Source organism: Oncorhynchus clarkii, chromosome 31, assembly GCF_045791955.1.
Source record: "Oncorhynchus clarkii lewisi isolate Uvic-CL-2024 chromosome 31, UVic_Ocla_1.0, whole genome shotgun sequence".
In the NCBI taxonomy this organism is placed as follows: domain Eukaryota; kingdom Metazoa; phylum Chordata; class Actinopteri; order Salmoniformes; family Salmonidae; genus Oncorhynchus; species Oncorhynchus clarkii.
Window position 1 is genome coordinate 3,226,720 of NC_092177.1, and position 27,148 is coordinate 3,253,867.

At 43.4% G+C, this 27,148-nt stretch overlaps 1 protein-coding gene across 1 annotated transcript in view; it reads left to right on the forward strand.

Moving 5' to 3' along the window:
* Positions 1–22,442: 22,442 nt before the first annotated feature.
* Positions 22,443–27,148, forward strand: part of LOC139391058 (netrin receptor UNC5A-like) — a 491,035-nt gene continuing 486,329 nt past the window's right edge. The window contains exon 1 of the mRNA XM_071138544.1: positions 22,443–22,542. Coding sequence (XP_070994645.1) covers positions 22,443–22,542 — 100 coding nt within the window. The remainder of the gene's footprint in view (positions 22,543–27,148) is intronic.

Here is a 27,148-nt window from a genome sequence, read left to right on the forward strand (position 1 = left end):
GAGTTGGGGTGGTCAGGGCGTGAATTGGGGTGGTCAGGGCGTGAGTTGGGGTGGTCAGGGCGTGAGTTGGGGTGGTCAGGGCGTGAGTTGGGGTGGGCAGGGCGTGAGTTGGGGTGGGCAGGGCGTGAATTGGGGTGGTCAGGGCGTGAGTTGGGGTGGTCAGGGCGTCAGTTGGGGTGGGCAGGGAGTGAGTTGGGGTGGTCAGGGCGTGAGTTGGGGTGGTCAGGGCGTGAGTTGGGGTGGTCAGGGCGTGAGTTGGGGTGGTCAGGGCGTGAGTTGGGGTGGTCAGGGCGTGAGTTGGGGTGGGCAGGGCGTGAGTTGGGGTGGTCAGGGCGTGAGTTGGGGTGGGCAGGGCGTGAGTTGGGGTGGTCAGGGCGTGAGTTGGGGTGGGCAGGGCGTGAGTTGGGGTGGTCAGGGCGTGAGTTGGGGTGGGCAGGGCGTGAGTTGGGGTGGTCAGGGCGTGAGTTGGGGTGGGCAGGGCGTTAGTTGGGGTGGTCAGGGCGTGAGTTGGGGTGGTCAGGGCGTGAGTTGGGGTGGTCAGGGCGTGAGTTGGGGTGGTCAGGGCGTGAGTTGGGGTGGTCAGGGCGTGAGTTGGGGTGGTCAGGACGTGAGTTGGGGTGGGCAGGGCGTGAGTTGGGGTGGTCAGGGCGTGAGTTGGGGTGGTCAGGGCGTGAGTTGGGGTGGGCAGGGCGTGAGTTGGGGTGGGCAGGGCGTGAGTTGGGGTGGTCAGGGCGTGAGTTGGGGTGGTCAGGGCGTGAGTTGGGGTGGTCAGGGCGTGAGTTGGGGTGGTCAGGGCGTGAGTTGGGGTGGGCAGGGCGTGAGTTGGGGTGGTCAGGGCGTGAGTTGGGGTGGGCAGGGCGTGAGTTGGGGTGGTCAGGGCGTGAGTTGGGGTGGTCAGGGCGTGAGTTGGGGTGGTCAGGGCGTGAGTTGGGGTGGTCAGGGCGTGAGTTGGGGTGGTCAGGGCGTGAGTTGGGGTGGTCAGGACGTGAGTTGGGGTGGGCAGGGCGTGAGTTGGAGTGGTCAGGGCGTGAGTTGGGGTGGTCAGGGCGTGAGTTGGGGTGGTCAGGGCGTGAGTTGGGGTGGTCAGGGCGTGAGTTGGGGTGGTCAGGGCGTGAGTTGGGGTGGTCAGGGCGTGAGTTGGGGTGGTCAGGGCGTGAGTTGGGGTGGGCAGAGCGTGAGTTGGGGTGGTCAGGGCGTGAGTTGGGGTGGTCAGGGCGTGAGTTGGGGTGGTCAGGCCGTGAGTTGGGGTGGTCAGGGCGTGAGTTGGGGTGATCAGGGCGTGAGTTGGGGTGGTCAGGGCGTGAGTTGGGGTGGTCAGGGCGTGAATTGGGGTGGTCAGGGCGTGAGTTGGGGTGGTCAGGGCGTGAGTTGGGGTGGTCAGGACGTGAGTTGGGGTGGGCATTCTATGTTTTGTTGTAGGTTTTGTACTTCTATGTGTTTGGCCTGGTATGGTTCCCAATCAGAGGCAGCTGTCAATCGTTGTCTCTGATTGAGAACCATACTTAGGTAGCCTTTTCCCACCTGTGTTTGTGGGTAGTTGCTTTCTGTTTTTGTGTCTGCACCAGACAGAACTGTTTCAGATGTTGTCTTTATTGTTTTGCTATTCAGTGTTCAGTTTGAATAAAAAAGATGAACACGTACCACGCTGCACCTTGGTCCTCACCTTCGTCAACCCACGACAGCCGTTACACAGTCTCTGAAAAACTTGTGTGGCGGTGCTTCATGCTCGGCCCCTCCCCCAAGGCGGGATTTTTGAAAAGGAGGTGGACACAAACAACAATCCTTTGGGCATAACTGTGTCATGACCGTCCTGTGAGGATCCAAAGTTCAGGTTTACAATGGATCTGACTTCCACCAGACCCCTCTCACCAGCAGAGAGGAGGAGGGATTGATGTGGGGGTTTTATGACACCTCACACCCGGTTGTAAATGTAATGCATCAGAGGGCTCTTAAGGTCTTCAAGAGTGGTAATTAGATTCTCTTTGTTACAGAGATGTTTTGCCGCCCAAAAACTCTAAAGTCCAAAAGTGAACACTGGGTCAATATTTTTTAACATCCGAACGTGGGGAATGATGAGAGATGGAATATGGGGAATTAACTAATGTCTATTTGGTGATGTAATGATGTAACTAACAGGTGAAATCAATGAAAAGACAGGGCTACGTTCAACAACACAACGAAACAGCACACAAGGTTGACTAAGAAAATAAATACAGAACCTTACAATAACCTGTAATTTAAAGAGATTTTTATTTGGATTTCATGCAATGGAAATACACTAAATAGACAAAATTGGTGAAGTGAAATTTAAAAAATAACTTTATTTAAAAATAAATAAATAAAACGTGAAAGTGGTGTGGTGAGACTGGTGAATATGTATTCACCCCCGTTGTTATGAAGCCCCTAAATAAGATCTGGTGCAACCAATTACCTTTAGAAGTCACATCATTAGTTAAATAAAGTCCACCTGTGTGCAATCTAAGTGTCACATGATCGGTCACATGATCTACGTATATATACAGCTGTACTGAAAGGCCCCAGAGTCTGCAACACCACTAAGCAAGGGGCACCAACAAGCAAGCGGCACCATGAAGACCAAGGAGCTCTCCAAACAGGTCAGAGACAAAGTTGTGGAGAAGTAGAGATCAGGGTTGGGCTATAAAAAAATATCTGAATCTTTGAACTTCCCACGGAGCACCATTAAATCATTTGTAAAAAAATTTAAAGAATATGGCACCACAACAAACGTGCCAAGAGAGGGCCACCCACCAAAACTCACAGACCAGGCAAGGAGGGCATTAATCAGAGAGGCAACAAAGAGACCAAAGATAACCCTTGCCTTAAGGGGAAAAACGTAAATGTCCTGGAATGGCCTAGTCAAAGGCCAGACCTCAATCCAATTGAGAATATGTGGTATGATTTACAGATTGCTGTACACCAGCAGAACCCATCCAGCTTGAAGGAGCCGGAGAAGTTTGCCTTGAAGAATGGGAGAAAATCCCAGTGGCTAGACATGCCAAGCCTTTAGAGACATACCCCAAGAGACTTGTACAGTGCCTTGCGAAAGTATTCGGCCCCCTTGAACTTTGCGACCTTCTGCCACATTTCAGGCTTCAAACATAAAGATATAAAACTGTATTTTTTTGTGAAGAATCAACAACAAGTGGGACACAATCATGAAGTGGAACGACATTTATTGGATATTACAAACTTTTTTAACAAATCAAAAACTTAAAAATTGGGCGTGCAAAATTATTTAGCCCTTTTACTTTCAGTGCAGCAAACTCTCTCCAGAAGTTCAGTGAGGATCTCTGAATGATCCAATGTTGACCTAAATGACTAATGATGATAAATACAATCCACCTGTGTGTAATCAAGTCTCCGTATAAATGCACCTGCACTGTGATAGTCTCAGAGGTCCGTTAAAAGCGCAGAGAGCATCATGAAGAACAAGGAACACACCAGGCAGGTCCGAGACACTGTTGTGAAGAAGTTTAAAGCCGGATTTAGATACAAAAAGATTTCCCAAGCTTTAAACATCCCAAGGAGCACTGTGCAAGCGATAATATTGAAATGGAAGGAGTATCAGACCACTGCAAATCTACCAAGACCTGGCCGTCCCTCTAAACTTTCAGCTCATACAAGGAGAAGACTGATCAGAGATGCAGCCAAGAGGCCCATGATCACTCTGGATGAACTGCAGAGATCTACAGCTGAGGTGGGAGACTCTGTCTATAGGACAACAATCAGTCGTATATTGCACAAATCTGGCCTTTATGGAAGAGTGGCAAAAAGAAAGCCATTTCTTAAAGATATCCATAAAAAGTGTCGTTTAAAGTTTGCCACAAGCCACCTGGGAGACACACCAAACATGTGGAAGAAGGTGCTCTGGTCAGATGAAACCAAAATTGAACTTTTTGGCAACAATGCAAAATGTTATGTTTGGCGTAAAAGCAACACAGCTCATCACCCTGAACACACCATCCCCACTGTCAAACATGGTGGTGGCAGCATCATGGTTTGGGCCTGCTTTTCTTCAGCAGGGACAGGGAAGATGGTTAAAATTGATGGGAAGATGGATGGAGCCAAATACAGGACCATTCTGGAAGAAAACTTGATGGAGTCCGCAAAAGACCTGAGACTGGGACGGAGATTTGTCTTCCAACAAGACAATGATCCAAAACATAAAGCAAAATCTACGATGGAATGGTTCAAAAATAAACATATCCAGGTGTTAGAATGGCCAAGTCAAAGTCCAGACCTGAATCCAATCGAGAATCTGTGGAAAGAACTGAAAACTGCTGTTCACAAATGCTCTCCATCCAACCTCACTGAGCTCGAGCTGTTTTGCAAGGAGGAATGGGAAAAAATGTCAGTCTCTCGATGTGCAAAACTGATAGAGACATACCCCAAGCGACTTACAGCTGTAATCGCAGCAAAAGGTGGCGCTACAAAGTATTAACTTAAGGGGGCTGAATAATTTTGCACGCCCATTTTTTTAAAAAGTTTGAAATATCCAATAAATGTCGTTCCACTTCATGATTGTGTCCCACTTCTTGTTGATTCTTCACAAAAAATTACAGTTTTATATCTTTATGTTTGAAGCCTGAAATGTGGCAAAAGGTCGCAAAGTTCAAGGGGGCCGAATACTTTCGCAAGGCACTGTAGCTGTAAATACTGCAGAAGGTTTTTCTACAAAGTATTTACTTTTTTTTGGGGGGGGGGGGGGGGTGAATAGTTATGCTCACTTAATTAAGTGTTCTGTTTTTTTGTTTAATTTCTTCTTTGTTTCACAAGAGAAAATATTTTGCATCATCAAAGTGGTAGGCATGCTGGCCTTCTAGGCAAAGTTACAAAGAAAAAGCCATATCTCAGACTGGCCAATAAAATGAAAAGATTAAGATGGGCAAAATAACCCAATCACTGGACAGAGGAACTCTGCCTAGAAGGCCAGCATCCCAGAGTCTCCTCTTCACTGTTGACTGTGAGACTGGTGTTTTGCGGGTACTATTTAATGAAGCCAGTTGAGGACTTGTGAGACGTCTGTTGCTCAAACTAGACACTCTAACGTACTTGTCCTCTTTCTCACTTGTGCACCGGGGCCTCCCACTCCTCTTTCTATTCTGGTTAGAGACAGTTTGCGCTGTTCTGTGAAGGGAGTAGTACACAGCGTTGTATGAGATCTTCAGTTTCTTGGCAATTCCTTGCATGGAAGAGCCTTCATTTCTCAGAATAAGAATAGACTGACAAGTTTCAGAAGAAAGGTCTTTGTTTCTGGCCATTTTGAGGTAGTAATCAAAACCACAAATGCTGATGTTCCAGATACTCAACTAGTTTAAAGAAGGCCAGTTTTGTTGCTTCTTTAATCAGGACAACAGTTGTCAGCTGTGTTAACATAATTGCAAAATGGTTTTCTAATGATCAATTAGCCTTTTTAAATTATAAACTTGGATTAGCTAACACAACGTGCCATTGGAACACAGGAGTGATGGCTGTTGATAATGGGCCTCTGTACGTTTATGTAGATATTCCATTAAAAAATCTGCCGTTTCCAGCTACAATAGTCATTTACAACATTAACAATGTCTACACTCAGATACATTTGACGTTATTTTAATGGACAAAAAAAAATATGCTTTTCTTTCAAAAACTAGGACATTTCTAAGTGGCCCCAAACTTTTGAATAGTATAGACACACATAACATATACAGACACATAAACACAGAAAGGAAACGTAAGATATTTAAACCCAGTCTGGCGCAAAGATGATTCATGGGAGATAAGCCTATAAACAATCTATATACACATTTGCTATTTACCACATAGAAGCTAAATAGTTTTTATTTAATTTTAGGCAGCCCTTTTTTTTTTATTCCAGGCTTTATCCTAATATTCCGCTAACGGCAATACACAATGGACAACAAAAAAAACATTTCAGTTTCTCCTTACCAATCAGCCACATAATGCCAGGTTATATCTGGTGGTCTGTGTCCTCGTCACTCAGCCACATAATACCAGGTTAATCTGGTGGTCTGTCTCCTCAGCCACATAATACCAGGTTAATCTGGTGGTCTGTCTCCTCAGCCACATAATACCAGGGTATATCTGGTGGTCTGTGTCCTCGTCACTCAGCCACATAATACCAGGGTATATCTGGTGGTCTGTCTCCTCAGCCACATAATACCAGGGTATATCTGGTGGTCTGTGTCCTCATCGCTCAGCCACATAATACCTGGTTATATCTGGTGGTCTGTCTCCTCAGCCACATAATACCAGGGTATATCTGGTGGTCTGTCTCCTCAGCCACATAATACCAGGGTATATCTGGTGGTCTGTCTCCTCAGCCACATAATACCAGGTTAATCTGGTGGTCTGTCTCCTCAGCCACATAATACCAGGGTATATCTGGTGTTCTGTGTCCTCATCGCTCAGCCACATAATACCAGGTTATATCTGGTGGTCTGTGTCCTCATCGCTCAGCCACATAATGCCAGGGTATATCTGGTGGTCTGTCTCCATAATACCAGGTTATATCTGGTGGTCTGTCTCCTCAGCCACATAATACCAGGGTATATCTGGTGGTCTGTCTCCTCAGCCACATAATACCAGGTTAATCTGGTGGTCTGTCTCCTCAGCCACATAATGCCAGGGTATATCTGGTGGTCTGTGTCCTCATCGCTCAGCCACATAATGCCAGGGTATATCTGGTGGTCTGTGTCCTCATCGCTCAGCCACATAATGCCAGGGTATATCTGGTGGTCTGTGTCCTCATCGCTCAGCCACATAATACCAGGTTATATCTGGTGGTCTGTGTCCTCATCGCTCAGCCACATAATGCCAGGGTATATCTGGTGGTCTGTGTCCTCATCGCTCAGCCATATAATGCCAGGTTATATCTGGTGTGCTTTCTGCAATAAGAGCTAGTGTATGTTGTGGTAGCAACAGAGGATCAAATGTATTTAGGCTTTTTCTTTTTAGAACCAAGGAACAGAAAAGTAGGCAATACTCTGCTATGGTGCATCATAGCATCTTACATGGCATTTAGCAGACTCTCTTATCCAGAGCAACTTATACATTTATTTTTTTAAATTGAAGACATGAAAACTATGAAATAACACACATGGATTTTTGCACTGGTTACCTGTGGGAATCGACCCCACAACCCTGGCGTTGCAAGTGCCTTGCTCTACCAGCTAAGCCATACAGGACCCAACATATCAAAATCAATGTATATCCCAATCTGAGCTTCATTTTATATATATATATATATATATATATCCGAATATATATATATATATATATATATATATATATATATAAAAAAAAATATATATATATATATATATATATATATATATATATATATATATATATAAAAAGCATATTTATATATGTATTTACATATATATATATATATTTAAAAAATGTTTTCAAATCAACAACAGACATAGTATTCTATTGTGTACGTTATCAGAAACAGCGATTTAAAATGAGATTTTTTTCCCCCAATGGCTTACCCAAACTCACTTTTGTATAGCAATCTGAACTGTTTAAGATGTTGTACTTGGCACCATTGCAATCCTTGACCATTAAAACATAGGTGTAGACATCACCATTTACGTGTTATCATGTTTCAGCAGATACGAAGGAAAATGTCCGGCTATGGCCGGCTTTTTAGATTGTACACGGCAGCATTGTAAATCCTTGATCATCAAAACAAGATGTCACATTTTCAAGAGCCTCCCAAGTGGCAGACCTGTCTAAGGCACTGCATTTCAGTGCTCGAGGTATCACTACAGACCCGGGTTTGATCCCAGTCCGTGTCACAGCCGGCCACGACCGGGAGATCCATGAGGCAGTTCACAATTGGCCCAGCATCGTCCGGGTTAGGGGAGGGTCGAGGATTTCCTTATCCCATCGTGCTCTAGCGACTCCTTGTGGCGGGCTGGGCGCCTGCAAACTGTCTTTGGTCGCCAGCTGGACTGTATTTCCTCCGACACATTGGTGAGCCTGGGTTGTGTTTCAGGGAGGACGCGTGGCTCTCGACCTTTCGCCTCTCCCGAGTAAGTAGGGAGGTTGCAGATTGTAGCTACCAATTGGATATCATGACAACAGGGTAAAAAGAAGAGAGAACCTTTTCTGTCTTGTCATATTTGGTTCAGCAGATACTAAGGAAGTTAAGGAAAATACATTACCCTACTATGGAGGAACAACAAAATGGCCAGTGAGTTAACTGCCTGTTCAGGGGCAGAACAACAGATTTGTACCTTGTCAGCTCGGGGATTTGAACTTGCAACCTTCCGGTTACTAGTCCAACGCTCTAACCACTAGGCTACGCTGCCTCCTCTTCACTCTAACCACTAGGCTACACTGCCACCCCGGTTAATAACCAAAATGACAAAAATCCGAAAAAAGGAGTGTTCGTTTTTGTTTTTTTAGCATAATAAGGTATAGACCAAGTTGCACGGGCATAGAAGGACATGGACGTGCACGAGAGGCGCTCCAAGAATGCCGGCAACGAACCGAAGACGAAAGTAAGTAGGCCGAGGGTTGACATTGGTTATGAATTTGACCGTAATAATAGACTGGTGATAGACAGGTGAACTCGATAGCAATATAGGGGACCGTAAACAACTTTATAATCTCTAGAAAAGTCAAGGCATGTTGGTCTAGTAGGTCTATTAAATTAAAAAAGTACACAAGAGAGAGTAGGACTCTGGTTTACGCTCCTAAAAACAAAGGAGCTCAATAGTCTACACGTTTTTAGTCCACTTTATTAGGGAAACTGTCCCTATGAGGCATTACAATTCATGGAGCTGTTGTCTATCTTGATGACATCCGTGTTATCTCTTAACAAAACAACCGAATGAATTCACCCGATTGACTGAAGCTTCTATTGTTAAAGACAGTCAGCTGAGATGAGGTTTTACTTTCTAGTGTCTCCTTTGATTGTTCTCTCCCACATCCAAACAATAATCACAAGAACAGTGCCTTCAGTATTATACTGGTTGATAAATTGTCTTCAGTATTATTCTGGTTAATTAAGTATATTCAGTAGTATTCTGGTTAATGAAGTATATTCAGTAGTATTCTGGTTAATGAAGTATATTCAGTAGTATTCTGGTTAATGAAGTATATTCAGTAGTATTCTGGTTAATAAAGTATATTCAGTATTATACTGGTTAATGAAGTATATTCAGTATTATACTGGTTAATGAAGTATATTCAGTATTATACTGGTTAATGAAGTATATTCAGTAGTATTCTGGTTAATAAAGTATATTCAGTATTATACTGGTTAATGAAGTATATTCAGTAGTATTCTGGTTAATGAAGTATATTCAGTAGTATTCTGGTTAATGAAGTATATTCAGTAGTATTCTGGTTAATGAAGTATATTCAGTAGTATTCTGGTTAATAAAGTATATTCAGTAGTATTCTGGTTAATGAAGTATATTCAGTATTATACTGGTTAATAAAGTATATTCAGTAGTATTCTGGTTAATAAAGTATATTCAGTAGTATTCTGGTTAATGAAGTATATTCAGTATTATACTGGTTAATAAAGTATATTCAGTATTATACTGGTTAATGAAGTATATTCAGTATTATACTGGTTAATGAAGTATATTCAGTATTATACTGGTTAATGAAGTATATTCAGTATTATACTGGCTAATAAAGTATATTCATTGACAACTGTGACCTGGCCAAGATAAAGCAAAGCAGTGCGACACAAACAACAACAGAGTTACACATGGAATAAACAAACATACAGTCAATAACACAACAGAAAATCTATGTACAGTGTGTGTAAATGTAGTAAGATTAGGGAGGTAAGGCAATAAATAGGCCATGGTGGCAAGATAGTTACAATTTGTCATTAACACTGGAGTGATATATGTGCATATGATGATGTTCAAGTAGAGATACTGGGGTGCAAAGGAGAAAAAAAAAACAGTATGGGGATGAGGTAGTTGGATGGGCTATTTACAGATGGGCTATTTACAGATGGGCTATGTACAGGTGCAGTGATCTGTGACCTGCTTTTACAGCTGGTGCTTAAAGTTATTGAGGGAGATATGAGTCTCCAGCTTCAGTGATTTTTGCAGTCATTGGCAGCAGAGAACTGTAAGGAAAGACCAGTGAAATATACCTGCTGGGGAAAAAAAAAAAACTTTTAAAAATCTGACATGTTGGCTGGATTCACAACGAGTGTAGCTTACATGTGTGATTTAAAGAAAGTTAATGCGCTGCATTTTCCCTGGCTTTTGGCCAAGTGGGAAGCAAGTGTCCCCTATACCATAAGAGCAGTTGGAGGCCACGGAAAGAGAGTTGTATGGCATTGAAGCCCTCCTGGAGGTTAGTTAACACAGTGTCCAAAGAAGGGCCAGAAGTATACTGAATGGTATCTTCTGCTTAGAGGAGGATCAGAGAATCACCAGCAGCAAGAGCGATATCATTGATATATACAGAGAAAAGAGTCGGCCCGAGAAATTGAACCCTGTGGCACCCCCATAGAGACTGCCAGAGTTCCAGACAACAGGCCCTCCGATTTGACACACTGAACTCTGTCTGGGAAGTAGTTGGTGAACCAGGCGAGGCAGTCATTTGAGAAACCAAGGCTCTTGAGTCTGCCGATAAGAATGTGGTGATTGACAGAGTCGAAAGCCCTGGCCAGGTCGATGACTACAGCTGCAAACTATTGTCTCTTATTGATGGAGGTTATGATATCATTTAGGACCTTGAGTGTGGCTGAGGTGCACCCATGACCAGCTCGGAAACCAGATTGCATAGCGGAGAAGGTATGGTGGGATTCAAAATGGTCGATGATCTGTTTGTTAACTTGGCTTTCGAAGACCTTAGAAAGGCAGGATAGGTTAGATATAGGTCTGAAGCAGTTTGGGTCTAGAGTGTCTCACCCTTTGAAGAAGGGGATGACCGCGGCAGCTTTCCAATCTTTGAGGAGACGATATGAAAGAGGTTGAACAGGCTGGTAATAGGGGTTTCAACAATTTCAGCTGATAATTTTAGAAAGAGAGGGTCCAGATTGTCTAGCCCTGCTGATTTGTAGGGGTCCAGATTTTACAGCTCTTTTAGAACATGAGCTAACTTGATTTGGGTGAAGGAGAAATGGGGAGGCTTGAGCAAGTTGCTGTGGGGGGTGCAGGGCTGTTGACCAGGGTATGGGTGGCCAGGTGGAAAAAATGGCCAGCCGTTGAAAAATGCTTATTGAAATTCTCAATTATCGTGGATTTATCGGTGTTTACAGTGTTTTCTAGCCTCAGTGCAGTGGGCAGCTGGGAGGAGGTGCTCATATTCTCCATGGACTTTACAGTGTCCCAGAAGGAGGTACTCTTACTCCCAGAACTTTTTGGAACTTTTTTTTCCCAAACTGCCTGTGTATTGGTTCCTAACTTCCCTGAAACGTTGCATATCGCGGGGGCTATCCAATGCTAATGCAATACGCCACAGGATGTTTTTGTGCTGGTCAAGGGCAGTCAGGTCTGGAGAGAACCACGGGCTATATCTGTTCCTGGTTCTACATTTTTTAAATGGAGCATGCTTATTTAAGATTGTGAGAAAACCACTTTTAATGTAACGGAATTCTTCGTCCTCCTCTGACGAGGAGTATGAAATGTCGGACCAATGCGCAGCGTGGTATGTGTTCATGATTTATTTTACTGAACACTGAAAATACAAAATAACAACGTGAAAATAAACGAAAACAGAAACAGTCCTGTAAGGTACGTAAAACACTAAAACAGAAAATAATCACCCACCAAAACACAGGTGGGAAAAGGCTATCTAAGTATGATTCTCAATCAGAGACAACTAACGACACATGCCTCTGATTGAGAACCATACCAGGCCAAACACATAACCACAACATAGAAAAAAGAACATAGACTACCCACCCCAACTCACGCCCTGACCAAACTAACACAAAGACATAACAAAGGAACTAATGTCAGAACGTGACATTTACAGAATAACCAGGCATCTTCTACTGACGGAATGAGGTCAATATCCTTCCAGGATACCCGGGCGTTTGACAGTGATGAGGGGTGGTCGTTTGACCGCAGGCCCATTATAGATGCAAGCAATGAGGCAGTGATCGCTGAGATCCTGGTTGAAGACAGCAGAGGTGCATTTGGAGGACAGGTTGATTAGGATGATTTCTATGAGGGTGCCTGTGTTTCCGGATTTGGGGTTGTACCTGGTAGGTTCATTGATAATTTGTGTGAGATTTGTGTGAGATTGAGGGCATCAAGCTTAGATTGTTGGATGGCCGGGGTGTTAAAACCTCTTAGAGCTACCCCCCTACTTTTTTCAATTTCTGCCTGAAGACATACCCAAATCTAACAGCCTGTAGCTCAGGCACAGAACCAAGGATATGCGTATTTTTGGTACCATTTGAAAGAAAACACTCTGAAGTTTGTGTAAATGTGAATCGAATGCAGGAGAATATAACACAATAGATCTGGTTTAGATAATACAATGAAAAAAAACATACGTTTTTATTGTTGTATCATAATCTTTAAAATGAACACGATAAAACAAACATTCAGATAGGATGATGGGGACAATTTCAGTGAAAAACATAAGAGGGCAACAGTACTTGTGCAAAGTTTCAGAATGATAACTTCCAAAATGAGTGTGCTACATGACATTTATCATGACGTCACCCAGGTGTCCCACACAAGTAGCCCATATGTACCCAAGTGGCCAAATTGTTGAAGTTATACATTTTCAATTGGAATAACTATATACAAAATACCAAAAATGGTATTCTAACACACCCCCCCCCCCCCCAAAAAATGGAGAAAAAACATGAAACAAATATATATACATTTACAAAACAACACTTTCAATATTTGGAAGACCCTCAGTCCTCTACACAATATTATGCTGCTGATGCCAGGTGCCATTGCACATCCATGCCTGCAGAAATACATTTGGGCAGATGAACACCACTTGTGGCAGGAGCTGGATGAACCAGCTTCAGTGGGGGATGGACACCTTGGCACTGGGGGCTCCCATTCGGAGTCAGTGCCACTACTATCACTAATACTACTACCACCACTCATACTACTATTACTACGACAAACACTGCTACCAGTACTACTACTCCCACTACTACAACCATTACTACGACAAACTTCACTGCTACTACTACTACCACTACCATTAACTCCACTACTTCCACTACTACTACTCCTACCAATACTACCACTACTACTACTGCTACTACTACTATTACTACTATTACTACTACTACCATTACTACCACTGCTACCACTACTATTACTACCACTACCATTGCTACCACTACATCCAGTACAACTACTCCCACTACCACTTCCACTAATACCACAGCTATCAATGCTACTAATGCTACCACTACCATTAATTCCACTACTTCCACTACTACTACTCCTACCAATACTATCACTCCTACTACAACTACTACTACTACTTCCTCTGCTACCTCTACTACCATTACCACTGCTACCACTACTACTACTGCTACTACTACTACTCCCACTGCCACTAATACCACTACTACTACTACCACCACTACTACTACTACTACTACCACTACTATCAATAATACTACTATTACTACGACTACCACTACTACTACTCCTACCACTACTACCACTACCACTACTACTAATATTACAACTACTACTACTATTACAAACATTAGAATTACCACTACTCCTACTATCACTACTACCACTAATACTACTACTGCTACTACCACTACAACTACAACTACTACTACTACTACTGCTACTGCTACCACTACTACTACTACTATTACTACCAACACTACCACTACTACTACTCCTACTACAATTACAACTACTACTACTACAACTACTTCAACTACTACTATCACTACTACTACTACTACTACTACTACAACTACTACCATTACTACCACTACTACCACTAATACTACTACTACTACTACTACGACTAATACTACTACCACTACTACTATTATTACTACTACTACTACCATTTCTACCACTACTACTACCACGACCACCACTACTACTACCACTACAACTACTACTACTACCACTGCTACTACTACTACCACTACTACTACTACCACTACTACTACTACTACTACTACCACTACTACTACTACTACCACTACTACCACTACTAGCAATACCACTACTACTACTACTACTACTACTACTACCACTACTACTGCCACCACTGTTACCACTACAACCACTACCACTACAACTACTACTACAACTACTAATACTACTACTACTACTACTACCACTACTACTACTACTACTACTACTACTACTACCGCTACCACTACTACTACTGCCAATACTACTACTACTACTACTACTACTACTACTACCACCACTACCACTACTACTACTACCACTACTACTACCACTACTACCATTACCACTACCACTACTACTACTACTACCACTACTACTACTACCACTACTACTACTACTACTACCACTACTACTACTACTACCACTACTACCAATACTATCAATAATACTACTATTACTACGACTACCACTACTACTACTCCTACCACTACTACCACTACCACTACTACTAATATTACAACTACTACTACTATTACAAACATTAGAATTACCACTACTCCTACTATCACTACTACCACTAATACTACTACTGCTACTACCACTACAACTACAACTACTACTACTACTACTGCTACTGCTACCACTACTACTACTACTATTACTACCAACACTACCACTACTACTACTCCTACTACAATTACAACTACTACTACTACAACTACTTCAACTACTACTATCACTACTACTACTACTACTACTACTACAACTACTACCATTACTACCACTACTACCACTAATACTACTACTACTACTACAACTACTACCATTACTACCACTACTACCACTAATACTACTACTACTACTAATAATACTACTACTAATACTACTACCACTACTACTATTATTACTACTACTACTACCATTTCTACCACTACTACTACCACGACCACCACTACTACTACCACTACAACTACTACTACTACCACTACTACTACTACTACCACTACTACTACTACCACTACTACTACTACTACTACTACCACTACTACTACTACTACCACTACTACCACTACTAGCAATACCACTACTACTACTACTACTACTACTACTACCACTACTACTGCCACCACTGTTACCACTACAACCACTACCACTACAACTACTACTACAACTACTAATACTACTACTACTACTACTACCACTACTACTACTACTACTACTACTACTACTACCGCTACCACCACTACCACTACTACTACTACCACTACTACTACCACTACTACCATTACCACTACCACTACTACTACTACTACCACTACTACTACTACCACTACTACTACTACTACTACCACTACTACTACTACTACCACTACTACCACTACTAGCAATACCACTACTACTACTACTACTACTACTACTACCACTACTACTGCCACCACTGTTACCACTACAACCACTACCACTACAACTACTACTACAACTACTATTACTACCACTACCACTACTACTACTACTACTACCACTACCACTACTACTACTGCCAATACCCACTACTACTACCACCACGACCACTACTACTACTACCACTACCACCAATACCACTACTACTACTACTACCACTACCACTACTACTACCACTACCACTACTACTACTACTACTACTAACGCTACTACTACTACTACTTCCAATACTACTACTACTACTACTACTACCACTACTACTACTACTACTACTACTACTACTACTACCGCTACCACTACTACTACTGCCAATACTACTACTACCGCTACCACTACTACTACTGCCAATACTACTACTACTACTACTACTACTGCCAATACTACTACTACTACTACTACTACTACTACTACCACTACCACCAATACCACTACTACTACTACTACCACTACTACTACTACTACTACTACTACTACTACTACTACCACTACTACTACTACTACTACTACTACTACCGCTACCACTACTACTACTGCCAATACTACTACTACTACTACTACTACTACTACCACCACTACCACTACTACTACTACCACTACTACTACCACTACTACCATTACCACTACTACTGCCAACACTGATACTACTACTACTACCACTACTACTACTACTACCACTACCACTACTACTACTGCCAATACCCACTGCTATTACCACCACTGCCACTACTACTACTACTACTACCACCACTACTACTGCCACCACTCATACAACTACTACCACTACCACTACTACTACCACTACTACTACTATTACTACCACTACTACTACTACTACCACTACTACTACTACTACTACTACCACTACCACTAGTACTACTACTACTACTGCCACCACTGATACCACTACACTACTTCTGCCACTACTACTACTACCACTACCACTACTACTACTACTACTACTACCACTACTACTACTACTACTACTAACGCTACTACTACTACTACTACTACTACTACTACTACATCTACTGCTACTACTACCAATTCCACTACTACTACTACTACTACTGCCACCACTGATACCACTACCACTACTACTACTACCACTACCACTACTACTACTACCACTACCACTACTACTACTCCTACTACCACTAACACCACTACTACTACCACTATTACTACTACCACCACTACTACTACTACTACTACTACTACTACTACTACTACTACTACTATTACTACTGCCACCACTGATACCACTACTACTACTACTACCACTACTACTACTACTACCACTACTACCAATACTATCAATAATACTACTATTACTACGACTACCACTACTACTACTCCTACCACTACTACCACTACCACTACTACTAATATTACAACTACTACTACTATTACAAACATTAGAATTACCACTACTCCTACTATCACTACTACCACTAATACTACTACTGCTACTACCACTACAACTACAACTACTACTACTACTACTGCTACTGCTACCACTACTACTACTACTATTACTACCAACACTACCACTACTACTACTCCTACTACAATTACAACTACTACTACTACAACTACTTCAACTACTACTATCACTACTACTACTACTACTACTACTACAACTACTACCATTACTACCACTACTACCACTAATACTACTACTACTACTACAACTACTACCATTACTACCACTACTACCACTAATACTACTACTACTAATAATAATACTACTACTAATACTACTACCACTACTACTATTATTACTACTACTACTACCATTTCTACCACTACTACTACCACGACCACCACTACTACTACCACTACAACTACTACTACTACCACTACTACTACTACTACTACTACTACCACTACCACTACTACTACTGCCAATACCCACTACTACTACCACCACGACCACTACTACTACTACCACTACCACCAATACCACTACTACTACTACTACCACTACCACTACTACTACCACTACCACTACTACTACTACTACTACTAACGCTACTACTACTACTACTTCCAATACTACTACTACTACTACTACCACTACTACTACTACTACTACTACTACTACTACTACCGCTACCACTACTACTACTGCCAATACTACTACTACCGCTACCACTACTACTACTGCCAATACTACTACTACTACTACTACTACTGCCAATACTACTACTACTACTACTACTACTACTACTACCACTACCACCAATACCACTACTACTACTACTACCACTACTACTACTACTACCACTACTACTACTACTACTACTACTACTACCACTACTACTACTACTACTACTACTACTACCGCTACCACTACTACTACTGCCAATACTACTACTACTACTACTACTACTACTACTACCACCACTACCACTACTACTACTACCACTACTACTACCACTACTACCATTACCACTACTACTGCCAACACTGATACTACTACTACTACCACTACTACTACTACTACCACTACCACTACTACTACTGCCAATACCCACTGCTATTACCACCACTGCCACTACTACTACTACTACTACCACCACTACTACTGCCACCACTCATACAACTACTACCACTACCACTACTACTACCACTACTACTACTATTACTACCACTACTACTACTACTACCACTACTACTACTACTACTACTACCACTACCACTAGTACTACTACTACTACTGCCACCACTGATACCACTACACTACTTCTGCCACTACTACTACTACCACTACCACTACTACTACTACTACTACTACCACTACTACTACTACTACTACTAACGCTACTACTACTACTACTACTACTACTACTACTACATCTACTGCTACTACTACCAATTCCACTACTACTACTACTACTACTGCCACCACTGATACCACTACCACTACTACTACTACCACTACCACTACTACTACTACCACTACCACTACTACTACTCCTACTACCACTAACACCACTACTACTACCACTATTACTACTACCACCACTACTACTACTACTACTACTACTACTACTACTACTACTACTATTACTACTGCCACCACTGATACCACTACTACTACTACTACCAATACTGCTACTACTACTACTACTACTACTACTACTACCACTACTACTACTACTACTGCTACTACTACTACTCCCACTGCCACTAATACCACTACTACTACTACCACCACTACTACTATTACTACTACCACTACTATCAATAATACTACTATTACTACGACTACCACTACTACTACTCCTACCACAACTACCACTACCACTACTACTAATATTACAACTACTACTACTATTACAAACACTAGAATTACCACTACTACTACTATCACTACTACCACTAATACTACTACTGCTACTACCACTACAACTACAACTACTACTACTGCTACTGCTACCACTACTACTACTACTACTATTACTACCAACACTACCACTACTACTACTCCTACTACAATTACAACTACTACTACTACAACTACTTCAACTACTACTATCACTACCACTACTACTACTACAACTACTACCACTACTACCACTACTACCACTACTACTACTACTACTAATACTACTACTACTACTACTACCACTACTACTATTATTACTACTACTACTACCACTGCTACCACTACTACTAACACGACCACCACTACTACTACCACTACAACTACTACTACTACCACTACTACTACTACTACCACTACTACTACTACTACTACTACCACTACTACTACTACTACTACTACCACTACTACTACTACTACCACTACCACTACAACTACTACTACAACTACTTTTACTACCACTACCACTACTACTACTACCACTACTACTACTGCCAATACCCACTACTACTACCACCACGACCACTACTACTACTACCACTACCACCAATACCACTACTACTACTACTACCACCACTACTACTGCCACCACTTATACCACTACTACTACTACTACCACTACCACTACTACTACTACTACCACTACTACTACTACTACTACTACTAACGCTACTACTACTACTACTCCCAATACTACTACTACTACTACTACTACCACTACTACTACTACTACTACTACTACTACTACCGCTACCACTACTACTACTGCCAATACTACTACTACTACTACTACTACTACTACCACTACCACTGCCACTACCACTACTACTACTACCACTATTACTACCACTACTACTATTACCACTACTACTACTACTACTACCACTACCACCACTACTACTGCCAACACTGATACTACTACTACTACCACTTCCACTACTACTACTTCTACTACTACTACTACCACTACTACTACTGCCAATACCCACTACTACTACCACCACTGCCACTACTACTACTACTACTACTACCACCACTACTACTGCCACCACTCATACAACTACTACCACTACCACTACTACTACCACTACTACTACTTTTACTACCACTACTACTACTACTACTACCACTACTACTACTACTACTACCACTACCACTAGTACTACTTCTACTACTGCCACCACTGATACCACTACACTACTTCTGCCACTACTACCACTACCACTACTACTACTACTACTACCACTACTACTACTACTACTACTACTAACGCTACTAGTACTACTACTACTACTACTACCAATACTACTACTCCTACCACTACCACTACTACTACTACTGCCACCACTGATACACTACCACTACTACTACTACTACCACTACTGCTACTACTACCACTACCACTACTACTACTACTACTACTGCCACCACTGCCACCACTACCACTACTACCACTACCACTACTACTGCTACCACTACCACACCACTACTACTACTCCTACTACCACTACCACCACTACTACTACCACTACTACTACTACCACCACTACTACCACTACTACTACTACTACCACTACTACTACTACTACTACTACTACTACTACTACTACTACTGCCACCACTGATACCACTACTACTACTACTACTACCAATACTACTACTACTACTACTACTACTACTACCACTACCACTACTACTACCACTACCACTACTACTACTGCCAATACCCACTACTACTACCACCACTACCACTACTACTACTACCACTACTACTACTACTACTACTACTTATGCCACCACTGATACCACTACTACTTCTACCACTACTACCACTACTACTACTACTACTACCACTACTACTACTACCACTACTACTACTACAGCCACTGATATCACTACTACTACTGCTGCTACCATCACTAACCTTAAATGTGTAAAATGAGAAAAAAACATTTTGTCACCATATTATGTGTGTCCTATATGCCTGTCTCGTGCCTACCAGAGGAGGGGTTGGGAGGAGCTATAGGAGGATGGGCTCGTTGTAATGTCTGGAATGGATCTAATGGACTTGTAGTAAAGACTTCAGACATATGGAAACCACAATAGACTCCATTCCATTGATTCCATTCCAGCCATTACAATAATCCAGTCCTCCTATATCTCCTCCCACCAGCCTCCTCTAGTTCATACCTACTGTTAAGACAAAACACACATTTATCTTTTCTCAGATTAATTTTAGCCCTTCTCCTGGATTTAGAATCTTCAGTGAACATGCTCTTTATTCAGGAAGTATAGACTCAATCTGGGTCCGGGAAACTGGTCCATAATGTCGCGACACTGTACATGACCGTCTCAGACATGAGCATGTTGCACACATTGGACCAGCATGAACAGACAAGAGAGAAGAGTGCAGTCCAGAGTTATAATGCATCTGAATACAGAGTTACTGTTTAATATCATACTGTTTACTGTTAATGATGACCCATCTATAATTCTCATTTTATGCACATTGTCACGTGAATACTATTTTTATTTTATTTTAAACATGGAAGAAAAGGCAAAATTATGACTTCACCCGCCAATAAATGATTAACTTCGTATGCCTTTACATAGAATGTGTAGACCAATTAAACATTGTAAAAGAAATTATTAACTTCGTATGCCTTTAAATAGAATGTGTAGACCAATTAAACACTGTAAAATAAATGATTAACTTCGTATGCCTTTAAATAGAATGTGTAGACCAATTAAACATGGTAAAAGAAATGACTTTGAATATCGTTGATCAAATATATTGACCACGTATAAAACATGTATGTATGCAGGTTTAAATGGTGTTGATCGGGTTGTGCTGATAATGTCACAGCCCATTCCTAATTAGAGGAAATTATAGGGCTCTTAAAGTCACTCGTCCATTCCCGGACGATGACGGCTCCACTCCTGGTTTTGGCACACCGCTCCGCTCCTGCATTGCTGTGGAAGCAGATGTTGATGCTCTAATGCCAATTTATACAATTTCCCAGTCGGTTGCAGGTATTCCTTCCGAAGGAGGTAATAAGAGCACACAAGGCGCACAAGGCGTGGAACACATTCAACCGCTGCCCTGCTACACGGATAGCGGCTTTGGAAAGATACGGAAACAGAGAAGAGGACTAGGAGAGAGTGAAACAGCGAAGGGAGAAAGAAAGCAGAACTGAGTGTTTATTACCACACCTGTGATGCTGCGTTGTTTCTAGCAACCAAGACGCGCTGCGGGTATACCAATGTAATGGTCAAGGTAGTGGACCTGAAGGATGCGTGCTGCAGCTACTGAGCCAACTGGACTTTGATGCAGAGGCGCTTCCTAACGGCGTAAAGAGACGCCCGGAGAATAAAACAACCGGACACACAAATCCGTGTACTACTTACTACTGCTCATTCATTCTTCCTTTTTTTTTTGTCTTTCGAAAGTTAAACGAAAGAAGTGCGAGGAGTTTACGGCAGCGATGGTGCCGTTACACCTGACTCCCTTTGTCCGCGGGAGATACAGCACCGACAAGCTGGTGATGCTCTGTTGGCTGTTCCTCGCTGGATTTACCTGCATTGGTGAGTTCAATGTATATATTTTTATCATATGGCCCTGCTTCAACTTCACTGCGTTATCATTCTGAAAGATGATTTTAATGTAAAGGCCTTCGTGTTTACAATCACATAACATAAGGCATTGTGGCATTGATGGGATGGTAAATGTACTCAGTCTAAGTACATCTGACACGTTCTTTCTGTCGGACTGACTGTGTTTTTTCCAACCCCATGGTCTATGTCCTTATTACGCAGTCGTTTGATATTCCCTACGAGGTACTGTTTTCCACCAATCTTCGTCAATTAGCGGTTCAAGGTTATAGAGGAGAGGGACTTCGTTCATAAAACGATTCATTTTCTCAATGATGATCTGTTCGGTTGGTTCCATCTCAATTTACCAGTAAACAATCCAAGCAGTCCCGTGACATTACCGCTACATTATTAATGCTGCTGACACGTGTGTGTGTGTGTGTGTGTGTGTGTGTGTGTGTGCGTGCGCGCAAGGCAACGAGTGCCACTCGTGTTGTAGGCTTCAGAGGTCTGATTGTCTGTCTCGTGCAGCTCCCCAGTAATTTCATGGCGGATTGTAAATTAACGGGACAGAAGACATGCTGGCGCACGAGCCGAACCAGTGATCCGGTGCCATGGATGAAAAAGCGACACTTATTAGCAGATATATCCGTCTCGAGATGAAAGTTCAGTACCTATCGGCACGTCACACACTGTAGTCGAAACCAGTTTCTTCTGAAGAAGACACACGTTAAACTATTGATGATTCTTTAGTTTATAAGATAACCCAAGTGGTTAAAACAGTCCTTAATGTGCCTTGAAACGCATAGCTGTTTTTAAAACGTGCGTTGGCGAGGTGCAGACTCAGTTAAACCATTTGTAAGAGTTCTCATGAATGGGGGAATTTGCTATGCTGGCTGAGTGATGCAGAGAAGCATCCGATAGCACGTTTCGTTCCCCCTCTCTCTCCTGTCCTGTCCTCTCCAGTCCTCTTCTCTCTCTCTCATATCCTTGCCTGTCCTCTCCTTTCCCGTCCTCTCCAGTCCTCTCCTCTTTCTCATCTCCTTTCCTGTCCTCTCCTTTCCTGCCCTCTCCTTTCCTGCCCTCTGCTTTCCTGCCCTCTGCTTTCCTGCCCTCTCCTGTCCTCTCCTGTCCTCTCCTGTCCTGTCCTGTCCTGTCCTCTCTCACCCTCTCCTCTCTTGTGCCTGGTCTTGCTATCTTCACCAGTATTGTGACAGTTTTAAGTGCTGTTTAGGGGACCTAGTCTGCTGATGACAGCGTGATTTACAAAGGAGTTGTAGCCTTCTGTAGTCTACTGTAGCCTGTAGGCTAGACTCTAGTTGGCATGTAGATGGTCTTTGATGTACAAGATAATCAACACCTCAAAGGAGAAAGAGGATGTGAAGTGTTGCAGTAGAATGGCAGACACATTCAATCAGTGGTATACATGATAACAACTGACATCTTGTTACCTATAACTCTTGTTTTTCATTTTCAAGATTATATGGACCAATGACTTGCTTTGGATAAAGGCGTTTGCTAAATAGCATGTATTATTCTAAAGATCTACACTATATTGTCCCTCCAGTGATTTTGTTTTAGGATAGTCTGGGTGTAATTCTCTCAGATGTTCCTGCTGAGCTGGAAGCTATAGAGAGGTTTCTGATGGTGGTTTTGTGGTTGGTCTCTATTCTCAACGAACGTTTACATTTTACACTTCATTAGCCTTGCTGCTGTTCCTCTGCTCTACGCACGCACGCACACACACACACACACACACACACACACACACACACACACACACACACACACACAGACACACAGACACACACACACACAGACACACAGACACACACACACACACACAGACACACACACACAGACACACACACACACACACACAGACACACACACACAGACACACACACACACACACAGACACACACACACACACAAGGCAGACATGCTAGTTCCCCTCAGGTCCGGGACAGAAGGCAGACATGGTAGAGGTTGTGGAAATGCTTCTTCAGCTTCGGGACTCAGACAATACACAAGATGTTGAATTAACCAATAGGCTTTTCTCTCGCATGAATTAGTGAATAATTAGGAATAGATTGCGATTAAATAAATAGTCACGCTCCAGGGATCGTAATATTTAAAGTTGTGAGTAAATATCAATGTAGGGAGTGGCATTCACAGAGAGGCTGTTTTATGATTCATCTGTGAATGACGGGTACTGTGTGTGTGTGTGTGTGTGTGTGTGTGTGTATGGGTATGGGTATTACTAAGTTATATCCAAATCACTGCCTTGTGTGGCATCTATCATGGACATGGACTCTTTCTTTCTTTCTTTCTTTCAAACTTTCTTTCTTTTCTAGTCCCCTAACACATGCAGGTCTATACTATAGGCTCCTATAAGAAATTCCAAGCTGGCAGTATTGAATAGTGTTGGTGAATGGGGTGTGGTCCAGCAGTCAGTAACACAGCCAGTAACACGGTCAGTAACTTGGCCAGTTAATTAGGAATACATTATAATTAAATAAACAGGGATCATAATATTTCAAGTCTAGAGTAAATAGCAATGTACATTTTCCCTCGACACCCAAAAGTACTCGTTACATTTTGAATGCTTAGCAGGACAGGAAAATGGTCCAATTCACACACTTATCAAGAGAACATCCCTGGTCATCCCTACTGCCTCTGATCTGGAGGACTCACTACCATTGGTGGAGTGGTGGGGTGGTGGAGTGGTAGAGTGGTGGAGTGGTGGAGTGGTGGAGTAGTGGAGTAGTGGAGTGGTGGAGTGGTGGAGTGGTGGAGTGGTGTGGTGGTGGAGTGGTGGGGTGGTGGGGTGGTGGAGTGGTGGAGTGGTGGAGTGGTGGAGTGGTGGAGTGGTGGAGGGGTGGGGTGGTGGAGTGGTGGAGTGGTAGAGTGGTAGAGTGGTGGGGTGGTGGGGTGGTGGGGTGGTAGAGTGGTGGTAGAGTAGTAGGGTGGTGGGGTGGTGGAGTAGTAGGGTGGTAGAGTGGTAGAGTGGTGGGGTGGTGGTAGAGTAGTAGGGTGGTGGGGTGGTGGAGTAGTAGGGTGGTGGAGTGGTAGAGTAGTGGAGGGGTGGGGTGGTGGAGTGGTTGACTAGTAGGGTGGTGAAGTGGTGGAGTGGTAGAGTGGTAGGGTGGTAGGATGGTGGAGTGGTGGGGTGGTGGAGTGGTAGAGTAGTAGGGTGGTGGAGTGGTGGGGTGGTGGGGTGGTGGAGTGGTAGAGTAGTAGGGTGGTGGGGTGGTGGAGTGGTGGGGTGGTGGAGTAGTAGAGTGGTAGTAGAGTGGTAGAGTGGTGGAGGGGTGGGGTGGTGGAGTGGTGGAGTGGTAGAGTAGTAGGGTGCTAGGGTGGTGGAGTGGTGGAGGGGTGGGGTGGTGGAGTGGTGTGGTGGGGTGGTGGAGTGGTAGAGTGGTGGAGTAGTGTGGTAGAGTGGTAGAGTAGTAGGGTGGTGGAGTGGTGGAGTGGTGGGGTGGTGGAGTGGTAGAGTAGTAGGGTGGTGGAGTGGTAGAGTAGTAGGGTGGTGGAGTGGTGGGGTGGTGGGGTGGTGGAGTGGTGGGGTGGTGGAGTAGTAGAGTAGTAGGGTGCTAGGGTGGTGGAGAAGTGGAGGGGTGGGGTGGTGGAGTGGTGGAGGGGTGGGGTGGTGGAGGGGTGGGGTGGTAGAGTGGTGGGGTGGTAGAGTAGTAGGGTGGTGGAGTAGTAGAGTGGTGGAGTAGTAGAGTGGTGGAGTGGTAGAGTAGTAGAGTGGTGGGGTGGTGGAGTGGTAGAGTAGTAGGGTGGTGGAGTAGTAGAGTGGTGGAGTGGTAGAGTGGTGGAGTAGTAGAGTGGTGGAGTGGTAGAGTGGTGGAGTAGTAGAGTGGTGGAGTGGTAGAGTAGTAGGGTGGTGGAGTGGTGGAGTGGTAGAGTGGTGGAGTGGTGGAGTGGTGGAGTGGTGGAGTGGTGGAGTGGTGGAGTGGTGGAGTGGTAGAGTGGTGGAGTAGTAGAGTGGTGGAGTGGTGGAGTAGTAGGGTGGTGGAGTGGTAGAGTGGTGGAGTGGTAGAGTGGTGGAGTGGTGGAGTGGTAGAGTAGTAGGGTGGTAGAGTGGTGGAGTGGTAGAGTAGTAGGGTGGTGGAGTAGTAGGGTGGTGGAGTAGTAGAGTGGTGGAGTGGTAGAGTAGTAGGGTGGTAGAGTGGTGGAGTGGTAGAGTAGTAGGGTGGTGGAGTAGTAGGGTGGTGGAGTGGTAGAGTGGTGGAGTGGTGGAGTGGTAGAGTAGTAGGGTGGTAGAGTGGTGGAGTGGTAGAGTAGTAGGGTGGTGGAGTAGTAGGGTGGTGGAGTAGTAGAGTGGTGGAGTGGTAGAGTAGTAGGGTGGTAGAGTGGTGGAGTGGTAGAGTAGTAGGGTGGTGGAGTAGTAGGGTGGTGGAGTAGTAGAGTGGTGGAGTGGTAGAGTGGTGGAGTAGTAGAGTGGTGGAGTGGTAGAGTGGTGGAGTAGTAGAGTGGTGGAGTGGTGGAGTGGTGGAGTGGTGGAGTGGTAGAGTGGTGGAGTAGTAGAGTGGTAGAGTGGTGGAGTAGTAGAGTGGTGGAGTGGTAGAGTAGTAGGGTGGTAGAGTAGTAG